The 13,523-nt window shown below is 39.1% G+C and overlaps 1 protein-coding gene across 1 annotated transcript; it reads right to left on the minus strand.

Moving 5' to 3' along the window:
- Positions 1-29: 29 nt before the first annotated feature.
- Positions 30-11,991, minus strand: LOC111339782 (VWFA and cache domain-containing protein 1). Its single transcript, XM_088759909.1, has 15 exons — positions 11,767-11,991; positions 10,542-11,135; positions 9,652-9,796; positions 8,753-9,051; positions 8,400-8,532; positions 8,016-8,289; positions 7,510-7,706; positions 7,025-7,105; positions 6,434-6,752; positions 6,081-6,269; positions 5,089-5,444; positions 4,794-4,941; positions 4,257-4,498; positions 1,792-1,934; positions 30-1,444 (listed from the first exon to the last, which is right to left on the minus strand). The coding sequence occupies exons 1-15, from the start codon at positions 11,911-11,913 to the stop codon at positions 530-532; spliced, it is 4,182 nt and encodes a 1,393-aa protein (XP_088616035.1). The 5' UTR covers positions 11,914-11,991; the 3' UTR covers positions 30-529.
- Between the last annotated feature and the right edge of the window lie 1,532 nt (positions 11,992-13,523).

Genomic DNA, 13,523 nt, shown 5'->3' on the forward strand with positions numbered 1-13,523 from the left:
AAACTACTGAATAATAACATAGAATGATGTCAAAGTTCTCGATCGTTTATTTATATTTTATATGATCTATTTATTTCATAGCTATAACATCCTTGATTACTGAAGGATCCGTTTAGATTTCAAAAATGAGATTCTCTCGCAATATACCGTTCAACATCTACTGTTATAAGTTACAATGATAATGACCGTGTAAATAACCGCATCAGTCTTTAAAAGCTGTTATCACCGTGAACCCTGCTAATTATTTATCTCTTCCCCTTGTTCCACGTGTTCTAATACAAAAGCTTATGAAAATACATTAATCTTATTGCGCTTGGCACAATTTAAAAGACGATGACCTTATAAACGCAATTCGCCTATACCAGTATACTTCTACTTCGTCATGTTTTATCGTCCGAAGGACAAAGTAACGAATCTAAAAATGCAATTACAAGTACTCTTCTATCACGCATTATAGTTCTCTATTTTCTCAGTGCAGTGAGCTGCAAGTACAAAGAGTTTCTTCACCTCTGATACGTCTTCAAATGTCCTATACGGCCGCGTTCTCGCTAATAAGTTCTATGTAACCATGAGGATCAAGGGAAATAGAATCGCCACTGTCACGATGTAAAGGAGTTGGCCTACCCAACACATTTTGCTTTGCTGATTCATCAGTAGACAACGACGCGCTGGTCGCCAATGAGTCATTTTGTTCAGGCAGGGTTTGAGATATGTTTCCATAGTGACGCTCTTGATTGTCGTTAACAAAAGGAGAAACAGTCTGTGATTTATCATCCGTTGATAGACTTTTCTCGGAGATGGACAGTGGTGAGGGCACAACAGATGGACGCCTCTTTTTCGGAAGTTCAGGAGGTTCGCTCCCAATGGAATTCATTCGTATTGGTCCCATGGACCTTGGCCCAGATGTGTTCCTAATCAGGTCCACTGAGGGCTCGGTGATACCGACCAACGTTCGTCGTCCATCATCACCTTCTGGCAGACGACTTTCGATAGAATACATTTTTATTGGTCCAGTGGGGCGGGTCACAGAGTGGTGCTTCGTTGGGGCTATGGAATGATCTCCAACAGACTTCCTTCTTCCGTCATTAGTAGAAGGAGGGAGGCTTGTAGTTCGAGAAAGACCTGAAGCTATGATAGTGCTTAATTTCCTTTCTGGTGTAGGAGGTTTATCACTTCCCCGGATCCGTATTTCTTCATAAGGTGCTGGCCACGGAATGGAACTAACTGAAGCTTCACGGGATCGCCTTAATTCGTCAGGGTCTTCGTAATATCCTTCGGAGTCGGAAAGTTGCGGCTCGGGTTTCGGAGGAATAGGTGCTGGTGGACGATTTCTATTATCGAAATAGGTACCCTCAGGGTTTTCAGGATCCATGATTTGTTCCGTGGATGCACTGGTGTCCTTTCTGATGGGAGGTTGACTACGGTTACGAAAATGTCTTATCAACTGGAAAAACAAAGGTAATGGAGAAAGAAGCTAAGTTGCGAAATTGTTATAAATAGAAAAGTAAAAATAAATTTCACAGCAGCCATCCATCAATAACGTGAGTTCTATTTTCGGGGAGAGGCTAATAATTGAGCTAACTGTTTTGATAAAAGAATAGTAGACCCTCCTGGAAATTTCGACCTACGTTCCGACAACGAAGGGGAATGAGTACTAAATTTTATAAAGGAGAGAAGCCCCAAACATAAAGAAAACATAATTTATAAAATATTAAAAAAAAATGCAATGGATGCATCTTACAGGTCATCATTACTAATCTAAATGTATTGGAATATATGTTGAGTCCTCACCAGGAAAGGAACTATAATTGCTACTACAGCAGCCAAGCATCCTATGACGATCGCAGCAATAGCTCCAGACGGCAACGACGAACCATTACTGCTCAGTTTTATGCTGTTTCCTTGAGCATCAGTTGGACATATTCTTGGTTCAACTGTAAAGAAATGGCATTGAAAAAAAACCTAAAGACGCTTACTAAGAACAATTTGTCGATTATTAGCATGCTAGAGAGCAAACATGAAATATTTCCTTTTCTGTAAGGTAAAAATCTAGGTTTAACTACTTAAAGTGACACAAGTAACGCTGCATGCAGTTTCGACACACAATCGAACACAATCAGAGGTAAAAGGAACATACAAAATTGATTGCAACTAAATTTCCCTAACTCCTATAAAAGGTGAAGTCAGCAGCAGCTAGCTAAAGGGCAGACGTTGGAGCCAAACCCAAGGAGTGCTGACATGATTTTATCATGTCATTTACTTTTTACCTAAAATTCACAAACCTAACAACCCGGGTCGGCCCATTGTCTCGGCTTGCAGTTGCCCTACCGAACTTATCTCCAGCTATTTAGACAAAATTATGGCTCCCATCGTCAAAACTTTACCATCATATATTAAAGACAGCCAACACGCTCTTCAAATTTTTCAAGACTTTAATTTCTTCGGCCAAAACAAACTCCTTTTCACCATGGACATTACGTCTCTTTACACTGTCATTCCTAATGGCGAAGGCCTTCTGGCCCTTAAACATTTTTTTGATCAACGTACTGTTAAGGAACCTAAATCTGAAACACTACTACGCTTAGCCGAACTAGTGCTCACACTCAATTGTTTTTCATTCGGAAACAACTTCTTCAAACAAACCAATGGTGTAGCCATGGGCACCAAAATGGGACCTAGCTATGCGAATCTTTTTGTAGGTTTTGTCGAACACCAATTTTTCAGCCAATACAACGGGTCCAAACCTGAACTCTACGGTCGCTACATCGACGACTGTATCGGCGCTACCTCCTCTACCAGAGAGGAGCTCACTCAATTCATAACTGCAGTCAATTCTTTTCACCCGGCTCTGAAATATACTTGGGAAATTTCTGACAATTCTTTATCCTTCTTAGACGTCAAAGTTTCAATTGAAGGTAACGGTTTATGCACTAGTGTGTATTACAAACCTACAGACTCGCATAATTACTTGTTATATTCGTCTTCTCATCCATCTCACGTTAAGAATTCCATTCCTTTTTCTCAGTTTCTAAGACTTCGTCGTTTATGTAGTAATGACTCTGATTTTCACCACAAATCAGAGTCAATGTGCCAGTTCTTCGATGAACGTGGTTACCCTGTTTCCGTCGTTCAAGCGGGTTACCACCGCGCTCAACTTATTGATCGACATTCAGCACTACAAACGTCGCATAAGGAAGATTCCGACCGCATTTCATTCACTCTCACGTTTCACCCTCACAACCACTCAGTTAAATCCATCATTCTTAAAAACTTCAAATTACTTCAAAACGATCCAGAGACAGGCACTATCTTTTCGCAGCCTCCGCTCATTTCATTCAAACGCGACAAAAACTTAGGCAATGTTTTGGTCAGAAGTTCTTTTCAGACTAATGACCAACCAGGCACTTTTAAATGCGCTCGTGCACGATGCAAAACGTGTCCTTTCATTCACAACACTGATAAAATATCGGGACCTAAACGATCCATTAAGATCACCGATCACTTCACGTGCACCTCCGCTAATGTAATCTATTGCATAACTTGCACTTATTGCAAAAAGATATACATCGGCGAAACAGGCAGAAGACTAGGTGACCGATTCCGAGAACACCTTCGAGACGTGGAAAGGAATGACAAGGACACATCGAAACCAGTCGCTAGACATTTTAATTTACCCAATCATTCTAAGCAACATATGGCAATCTGCGGTCTTTCCTTGCACTTAGGTGGCACGGAAAGCCGTAAAAATCTTGAACAAAAGCTCATCTTTCAAACCGGCAGTCTAAATCCCACAGGGATCAATGAACGCTTTTCATTCCACTAATTTATTCATGTTTTTCTCGTTGCCATGCACCCACCAATAACGTAGCTCCATTTTCTGCCTTTAAAAGCACACACAACCCACAATTCCTCTATTCGCTCCGACGAAGGGCTAACGCTCGAAACGTCAGCTTTTGTAATCATTACGGTGGCCAATTTACCATTTCAACTTTGTTGATATATCCAAATTATTTCGTTACTCCTACCGACGCAGCCCCAAACAGTTTCTTTCGAAACTATCAGCCTTTATTCATGATTTTATCAGTTGAGCAAGAAGATAGCAGCTAACCTTCCTTTATCAGTTGAGCAAGAAGATAGCAGCTAACCTTCCTTTATCAGTTGAGCAAGAAGATAGCAGCTAACCTTCCTTTATCAGTTGAGCAAGAAGATAGCAGCTAACCTTCCTTTATCAGTTGAGCAAGAAGATATCAGCTAACCTTCCTTTCCTCTGAAGCAAACGTCAGCACCAGCGCAGTACGGTTTATTCAATAGTATATCATCCTTGTCGTGTTCGCACCAGTAGCATCCCACTACGCCGTCGCACTCTTGTGAAGTGTTCCTCTTACCACAGTGAGGAATGAAGCACTTCTCTAATCCAGATCCAGAATCGCAAGAAAAAGGAGGGGTGGGATCACTTGTTGGTTTAGCACTTGGTAATGAAGGTGGGCAGATTGGTAGGCTAAAGATAGAAATGAATACGCTACGTGAAAAGAAATGCATGGCAGGTTTGAACAGTGGCTTAAACATTTTCTGTTGTATTAGTGTAACACACTTATAAAGACTGTACTCTTGAGTTTTTGAATTCAGCTCTGAAGCAAGCGTTTCTCGTGATTGACAAGGCTTGCATCAAATTTACCTGTTAATCTTAGATGTCGTCGTATCATCTTCATGGTGTTGAGTACTTCAGCAGTGTTAGATCTTTTTAAAACCGAATATAGCTGTCAAACTACTTTAAGGTGACTAGAGCAACTTACCTGCTGTTGGGAAAAAGGTTGCGACAGTAATGAAACTCCAGGGGTGATGTACAAGGGCACTCACACGTAGGGTTGAGAAGAAAGCAAACATTATCTGAAGAACAGGAACATGCCTCTTGAGGACAAAATGAGTCTCTAACAGCAACTCCTGTGAATTAAAAAGACTAAGACTGTAAAGTTATTCTAACCGATACAAAAAGCAGCAGGAGACAACCAAACAAACAGAGGAGGATGGAAAAACGAACCGACAGACTAAGAACTCGGTCCCAACAGAACTCTTAAAAGTATGACATACCTAAGTAAGCATTGGTTCCTTTGATTTGTCTTAGTTGGTATTTCGAGCATCTTGCGTCACTTGTTAGAGTATCTACTCCACCATTTTTTTGCATTTTATCTTCATTAACTTCATAAAAGCTTTGTTTCTGAATCTCATCCAGATGGCGGCACTGCTTTTTTATCAAATAATCTTTCTTGATAAGGTCTTCGGCGATGTTCTTTTCTTTCTCTGTAATATGTACATATTGTACATCTGACGCTGTGGCTGAGGAAAGTAAGAAATCCTCGTGCATGATAAGAAAGCCAGCGCTGTCCATTACGAAACAAGAGTACGATTTGGTCTCCTTACATTTTGGATACACATCAGTTAGCAACCTGTAAAATATAAGATATAAATATAGTGAGGTAGGTTATGCAGATACTCGTTAGGGAAAATATAGTGAGGTATTTCATGCAGACTTTCGTTATGAAATAGCATTGGGGAATGCTCCATAAAAATGTTTGTTGTTTTCGTGAGACACCATGTTCTCTCTGCTGAGTTCTTCTTTCCAACAGTATTTTCAGAATAGTCATACGCTGCATTCTTTCTGGGCTATGCAAATGATTGTGTAACAGTTTTACATCTTAGAAATTTCGAAAAAAAATTAACAGTTTGCAATTCGTGTCAGTCTTTTCCTTGTCTACCTGTGTGCTTTCTTATCAACCTTTTAAATTTGCATTAGCCTTCAAATTTTTGGATTTTCCATATTACCACATTTAAACTTTGTAGTTTCCCTGACGTTAAAGCTAGTATTTCGTTAACAAAAAAGAAAAAAAAAAGTCTCTATCTTCATTAAATACTATAAAGTTTTTCAGGATAATAACGAGTTGATATCGACTGAGTACTAGCTCGGCACGGTGCCTATAAGAAAATAGAAACGAAATGTCTCGTGTTTAAGATAGCTTCTGTAAATTCTATAAGGCTCTTCATCATAGTAACGAGTGTATATCGAATATGTAATAGTTATGTACCTATGGAAATACGTGAGGGGAAAGTCAGCCCCCATAACTCCAAACACTTCATCATTGCTTTTGTGAACGTGACTCGACTCTCCGCGGTGCAAAGAACGGCCAGCGGTTATCACTACTCCGGCTCCTCCGATATCCAAATACGGAGTTGTAAGAGCAATTAATCCGGTGTGAGCCAAGGCGGTAAGATACCTAAAGAGATGATAAATCAGTCCTTCGATTTTCTTCCCAATCACTCAAGATAAAAACTCTTTAGCATCAGAGGATAAAAAATGACTGAAAGGGAGGCGATTTAACAGGTGTTCGAAAAAAAAGTTTTTACTCCATTTAAAAACTGCAAACATCGTCTTACTAACCAGGGTCTTTGCCTAGGGTCGTAAAGTTTGTTTTCAGTGGTGCCTGGAGTGAACCTAAAGATTCCATTTGATGTTCCAAAGTATCGCCAAACCAAATACTGCGTGAGGTCAGTTTTTTCACGCAGCCACAGGTCTTCCACTTTCGACGTTGCTCTCACTGTGCCCCTGATATCATTTTTCAGGCCAGGGTTGGCCACTTTTCCAGTGTCATCTTTCATGTAAGCATTTAATAACTCAACATCAGCTTTTGTTTCATCCATGCCAATGTAGTTGTATGGGTCCTTGAACGCCCCTGGAGCAAACTTAACCACTGTTGTGTCTATCAAAGACAAAGAGCATGATGTTCAAAGGTGGGACCATTAAGAAAGAGCAGTTTTTTAAGTACATTTGGGATTATGCAGCTAGCCGGAGGGTTAGTAATGCCGCTTTGTATATGGTCAAGGTAACTGGGAATGGTTATCATAACTTGAAAAGTCTTTGCATTATTTGGAAAAAACGTGGATACATCATTTAAGCTATTATTGGTTTCCGAGGAAACAAATCACAAATGGTTAAGATTAGTAACAATCGGATGAAAATGGCCTCGTTTACCTTTTGTCGCATTTGTTCCAAAATGAGAACATAGTTTTCCAGGATTATATAGGTCTATTCGGTGGTAGTCAAACTTGTATCCTAAAGAAACAGCAACAAGATTTAGTCAATTGATATACTTATCATCATTTCTATGTCACCGGCAGATAAGGTTAAAAATGAGCGGTGAAACCTTGAAACAGTCTTACCATCTAAAATTCCAAATCGACCCGAAGACGTGGAAAACGAAGAACCTCTTCGGAGATATCCACGACTAAATCCGATTTATATCCTTCCTATCATGAAGTAGGTAAATATGAAAGACATCGATATCCTTTATAACCTTTCTTAATGTTTACCAGCTTGCCTGCAAGTTACCTTCCAAGTCGTGGAAATACAGAGTTCATTCGTAGCTCTTCAAAATCTAGGCTGAGCCTAATTTGAAAATCCTCCTCAAATAGGGAGGACTTTAATTGCAAACCGAGGGCTAAGTCTAGAAAACTCACCATTTGAAAGTGATGGCGAAGTTAACTCATCCTTTGAATGGGATACTGGCACAACGACGCCGAGGGAGAAGTCGATGTCCTCGATTGGCGTCCAGAAATATGTAGCATTAACTTCCTGCATTGTCACTCCTTCCTTCTCTGTTCCACCTCGTGGCAAAAATCGCTTTGCAACAAATGTTTTGTAACCTGCAATTCTCCTGAAAGAGCAGATAGTGCGCGTCAAACTAAATAACACCAGAGTCTCATCAGATTAATCATATTTTCGTATTAACAGTGGAACCTTCTTCAATTCGTTAGGAAGAAACCGAGTAGAGAAAATCTCCATGACTTGAAGCCGTTAATGGAAAGCACCTTTAATTGGAAATATCTACATCTAAACCGTGTTCTAGGAATTATATACTTAGTCTTGAAATTGGTTACAGAGAGACTACGAGACTAATTTTGATGTTGAGAACTTTGCTATAGAATGAACGATGAATACGAATGATTGAAACAACTATATTTACTTTTGTATTGATTCAAAGACTTCCTCGAACTCTTTCTCTGGTTCCAAGGTCCTGATGTCCAAATAAACAGGCTCCCCGTAAGCATGAGTGGGCGCTGGGAGGAGAGGATGAATGAGGGTCCTCCCCGAATTAGCGATCATGAACGCATAGGTACTCTGGTCTTGATTGAAAAAAGTTATGTCTGACAACAAGTCTTCAATATTGATGTCGGTGCCTGTGACGCCAATAAATTTCCCGTAATGAAAACAGGGCAGGGTAATCGACATCAAAAGTCCTGTAAAAGATAGAGAATGACCAAAAAAATTTATTTGATATCATCAAAGGACAACGGAAAGGAATGAAGATAAATTTATAAAATCGAACACTGAAAGAGCTCATAGTTACCTGTTCCAAAGGCATCAATGTACGGAACAGAAACAACTGGATCGAACTGGGTCCCCAGCGAAAACAAATTGTAGTACGTAGCCATTTCACCTCTCAGGTTGTTTATGTCTTGCACGAATTTATATCTTCCAGGCTAAGAATCAGAATAATTTTGCAATAGTTTTTTAATTCAGTGATTCATTTGTGAACACACGACGAGAACAAACAAACAAAACCCTCTTGCCTTATGTTTGCACGACCCTCTCGCCTGTCCTAAGATGGTAAAAAATGTTTTGTAGCAAGATTTGATGTAACCTCTGTTTTTATCTTCCTTAAACTAAATATTCATCATTGTGGTTCACATCAAAACTTACTGTGATATCACCAACAGAAACGTTGGCTGGTATTCCATACTTTGGTGTGTTTTGATTCGCTATGTCCTCAAGAATCGCAGAATCGGCGTCTCCAAATCCATAAGTCAGGATTACAACAGAGTTGTTAAGCGCAAAGTTTTCATCCCTTATGGTTTGAAAAATATCTTTTACTGGATCAGCTGGAGCGCCATCCGTCATGAATAAGATGACTCTTTTCTTCCCTTTTCTCTCTTCCCCAGAAATTGAGTTCTTAAGCAGACTGAATGCTTTTTCAAAGGCTAGTTTGTAATTGGTGGAACCTGAAAACAATGAATTTAAACACAGCTAGTTATAAAATACGAAAAAAATTCCCTGCATAGATAAAAAACGAGAAATGTTCAAGGATGAAATTTCTTGAGCAGACCCCATGGAAAGCCCACTTGATGGTAGGTTGGTGTAAGACTCAACTTTCATCTCTTTCTCGAGCGTTAGGAAAGAGTAGGGAGAATTGTAGGGCTATTCCATTACTGACGGTAGCTGGTTACCCAGCCAAAGATGTTGTTCGAGCAGCCAGTTGACAAACCTCTGCATGTTTGTCCCACCATCCGTTGTAATGAGTTGTAATGAATATAAACGAGTCTTTTTAGTTGATATATCGTGTTTTTTTTTCTGTGAGATATTGGCGCAAGATCATATAAGCTTGGAACAGATGTCAGAATGCAGAAAATATTTTAAACATCAAAGGTAGTAAACTTCGATATAAGCATAAGTGATCAGGAACAGAAGAGACCGCAGTGTAGTTACCGCAAATACTTGTGATCGTTACCATGAACAAATATCATAGGCTAATATATTTCCTAATATATTTGAAACATACGGACCAATATCATAAATTTTCAGTGAAGTGTCGAGGTACCTACCGTGCGGTATCAGGTTGCGAACGTAGTCTTTCATCTCTCCGATATTTGTAGGGATCGCCTGGGCCAACCTAACACTATAGCAAGGGCTTCTTATTCCAAGTTCTCCTGGTGTTGAAACGCCATCGTTGAATGAAACAATTCCAATCTGAAATCAACAATTTAAAAGAAAACGGGATTGTGGTATACCTGTCAAATAAACGTTTTCCTCTGAACCCTGGAATGTAATATAATCTTCTTTGTATGTAGTGCTGCAGACTAAGAATTCATAGTGGTATTCCGCTCAACCCGATATCATTACGGTATCTTTCGTTTGATGATACAGTGGTTTCGTATTTAAGAGCAAAATGGCATCGAGCGTAATTTCTTTTTTAGAGCTTAAACCTGTCCAGCCAGCTGAAGGCACAGTTAAAATGTGTATAAGTAAAAAAGTTTTTGTTTTTTCAATGAGCATTTGCCGTATGGAATGACTGACCAAGATCAACTGTCCGAGCTTTTTGAACATTGCAGCCTTAAAATGGTGCCTACTCTGTGAAGAACTAAATCTGACAAACGGAAGAAAATGCTCGAGTCTGTAAACAATATTTATTTAGTAAGTTTATCCATATAAGCCTCGTAGTTTGCTTATGGTGGGTAGAACTTAGCAATGAGTTATAATATCTACATATCGACTAGAACCAAGTTAAAAGAAAGATGACACCGGACGAACTTATATAAGATATCCATTAAAGTGGAATGGTAGCACCAAGAAGTAGTCAAACGAGATGACGTCACTAGAGGTATTTATATCTTTCCCTTGCCTTGATTCTTAACGGCCTTGCCGGTAACGAGCAATTATATTGATAGCTCAAGCAAATGCATCAGCCGAAACCTTGGGACGAGGAACCACCCACCTGGTCCTTGGGATTCATAGTATCTAACACTGTGTTAGCAGCTTGAATAGCGCCGTTTAATTTTGTTGTGTCCATAGATCCACTTGTGTCGATCACGAGCACCACATCTTTAGCTTCTGGTGTTGCAGTTTCCACGTAAAATGGTCTGAAACGAGGGTCATATCTATTGCAAGCGTCTTTATCATCATACACTGGGAAATTGGTCATGACTCCTTGTTCTGACCCAAAGTATTGCCACTTGATAAAGGGATAAGTTCTTGAGATATCTTTCATTTCGTTTACGACACCCTCATCTAAATAACGCGGATTTGGATGGGCGCTGCCAGATATTTTCAAACAGACATTGTCTAGGTCCACCTTGGAACGGAATCGTACATCGTATTTCAAAGTCGATTTGTCCACCTTGCAGCATTCTTTCTGTGGAGATACCTGAGCAGATTCCGTCCTGGCATACGACTCCTCTACAGCTTTTTTGAGACGTTTGGCAACTTGAAACCTTACTTTGAACTTATCGGAAAGTTTAACGGCCAGGTCAGGGGTAATGTCCGCTCCTTGTATCGTCCTTTTATGATACTGAAGACCATCGAGATATTTCTGTAAGACAGAGAAAAGGACCGCAAAGTGTATTACTAGTAATCTATCTTATACATCCAAAAGGAACAATGCAAAGGAATAAAAAAATAAATGAAAAAATTTTAGACTTTTGTTTAGCTTTTTTCACGTAAGTAATCGAGTAGCTCTGCATCACTGCCTGCTGAGAAAGGAATATTTATAGATTGGGTGACGTGAACTAGTTAATAGGAAAACAGGAACATAATTAATCAGTAGTGACTCTGCAATTCCGGCTAATGAACATGAATGCATTAAAAAATCACAACATTAAACGTTCATTACAAAACTTGGCTTTAATCTCTGAAATGGTAATATTCCTAGATACCATATTGACCAGCCCTCAAGTTCAAGAAAATTTGACTAAACTAAAGAAATTTGAAACTCTTCTTGGTTTGGCTAGTGTTAATATATACATGATGCGCATTTGAAAAATTAGTTAGCTATACTGCACCACATCATGTGAATTTAAAGCTGAAAGAGTGGCAAGGAAAAAAATTGGGATCTCAGACAAAAACGTTTGAAGGAAAAGACTCGAACTCTGGGTCGCAGAGACTTTATTAAGGTCACAAAGTGCATTGCTGACGATGAAAAAGAAAACGGAAATTTCACCCACCTGCATATCTTCTACTCCAAGCGCGTCCCTGGCAAACTTTTGAAGTTCTACACCAATACGGGAAGGATCCAGCAAACCCGAGGTTACGTGGAAGGCAAAAATAGAAAGTAAAACCAAGAAGAAAGTTTCCATTCGGTGTGTATCCATCGCAGACCTTAAACAGACGTATTTCGCTCTGCTACCGCTTACTCCCTTCACCGCCTACGTCTCTCAGGTCACTGAGTTTAAAACGCATATTTTACGATTTATGTAAATATTGTATGTAAAACTACTGCCTTCTCGCATGATAGATTCCACTACTGGTCTATTAACTGGTATTGTTCATAATTATATTCTGTGGTTTGCCGGCTTCGCCCATGAATGACGTAGTTCCTATTAAAACGGATCGGTTTTAGCAAAGAACAGTTTCAGATCAGCATCTATCTTTACAGCCCAACATTAAGATGTGTTTATAGCAAAACTCATTGGCTTCACCGCTAAACGCGAAGAACAATTTCATATTCATAATCTGTGCCATGATTTTACGAGCGACAAGTAAAGTTACTATTTGTTTGTGCAAAAATAATGAAGCATTAACTTGAATGACGCGTCCATTAGTAATCCTCATGTGTACCAATCTATTGTGTTATCTTGTTTACTAGTAGCTTTACGGTAACAACAGAAAGCTTATGGGAAAAACTGAATTGTCCACTGCGCTATTACTTCTATAAACTTCATACGACTGCAGGTGTTTTCAAAATAAGACATATAACTTTCCTCCCTTGACACACACACACACACACACACACACACACACACATGTAAATACCAGTTCAATTGCCACTTTGTGTTCATGATTGTGCAAACATATCTATTTAGCTAATGTCTCAGTGTTTTTTAGCCGATAAATAGTTAATTTTCGATCGCTTTACCCAGTGATAGCTTTAGATAACAAACAGGAAGAAATAAAATTCGATTGTCCGCTACGCCATTTTGCTTCCTGTAACCTTATCGCGGTGTAAATGGTAGGCCATTAAATTGCGAAACATAAGTTCCCCTGCCTCTTATTTATATTACATGTCTATATTTGACCTTTGAAGCATGTTTACTAAAACAAAAACGTTGTAGAGTGAAAAGGAATCTTCAAGAACAGAATGATAAGGAGAAATAGTTTAAACAGCTTCTTCTGATGTTAAAATTAACGGTTTTGGTAAAACAGTTTCTTAGGCTATTTAACAACCCCTGCACATCAACTCTCTTTATGTTTTCATTACTTGAATGATCATTGATACGTAAAGAAAGTTGACCTCGAAACTTCCACCTGAACTTAATTCAATCACGACAGCAGGAAATGAACACGAAGGAATTTATGAAGCTCTACCATATGAATTTACATGGAGTAGGTTTTGGCACGAAGCTCACGTTCTAAAGAAATGAAAATATTAGGAAGGTAACAGGTGATATTTTCCCTCAGCTTGAACAAACAAAATCCGCAAAGTAGTTGAAGTAATCCTTGACGTAGTTGAATACGGGTTATTCAAGCGAATTATTTTTTTCTTTCTCTTGTTCTTTTGTTTTTTTTTGTTTTTGTTTTTTTGTTTTTTTTTTTTGTTTTGTTTTCTTTTTGAGATTCCTGGATGCGATCAGCATTCCTTGGAGTTTCACTTAGCCACATATTTCAGTCCGTAGAGCGGCCATTTAGAGTAAGGTTGTTATTGAAGTTCACAACGGTAGAAAAACCTTGTCATGCACTCGAATAACCGCAAACATGTTCGACG

This window comes from Stylophora pistillata, chromosome 5 (assembly GCF_964205215.1).
Source record: "Stylophora pistillata chromosome 5, jaStyPist1.2, whole genome shotgun sequence".
In the NCBI taxonomy this organism is placed as follows: domain Eukaryota; kingdom Metazoa; phylum Cnidaria; class Anthozoa; order Scleractinia; family Pocilloporidae; genus Stylophora; species Stylophora pistillata.

Excerpts from the sequence above, each read along its gene's own strand:
- LOC111339782 (XM_088759909.1), bottom strand. The coding sequence starts at position 11,913 with ATGGATACACACCGAATGGAAACTTTCTTCTTGGTTTTACTTTCTATT. Across the intron at positions 6,753-7,024 it reads TGGAACAAATGCGACAAAAG|ACACAACAGTGGTTAAGTTT; the intron begins GTAAACGAGGCC and ends TGTCTTTGATAG. Across the intron at positions 1,935-4,256 it reads TTGCTTCAGAGGAAAGGAAG|TTGAACCAAGAATATGTCCA; the intron begins GTTAGCTGATAT and ends ATTTCTTTACAG.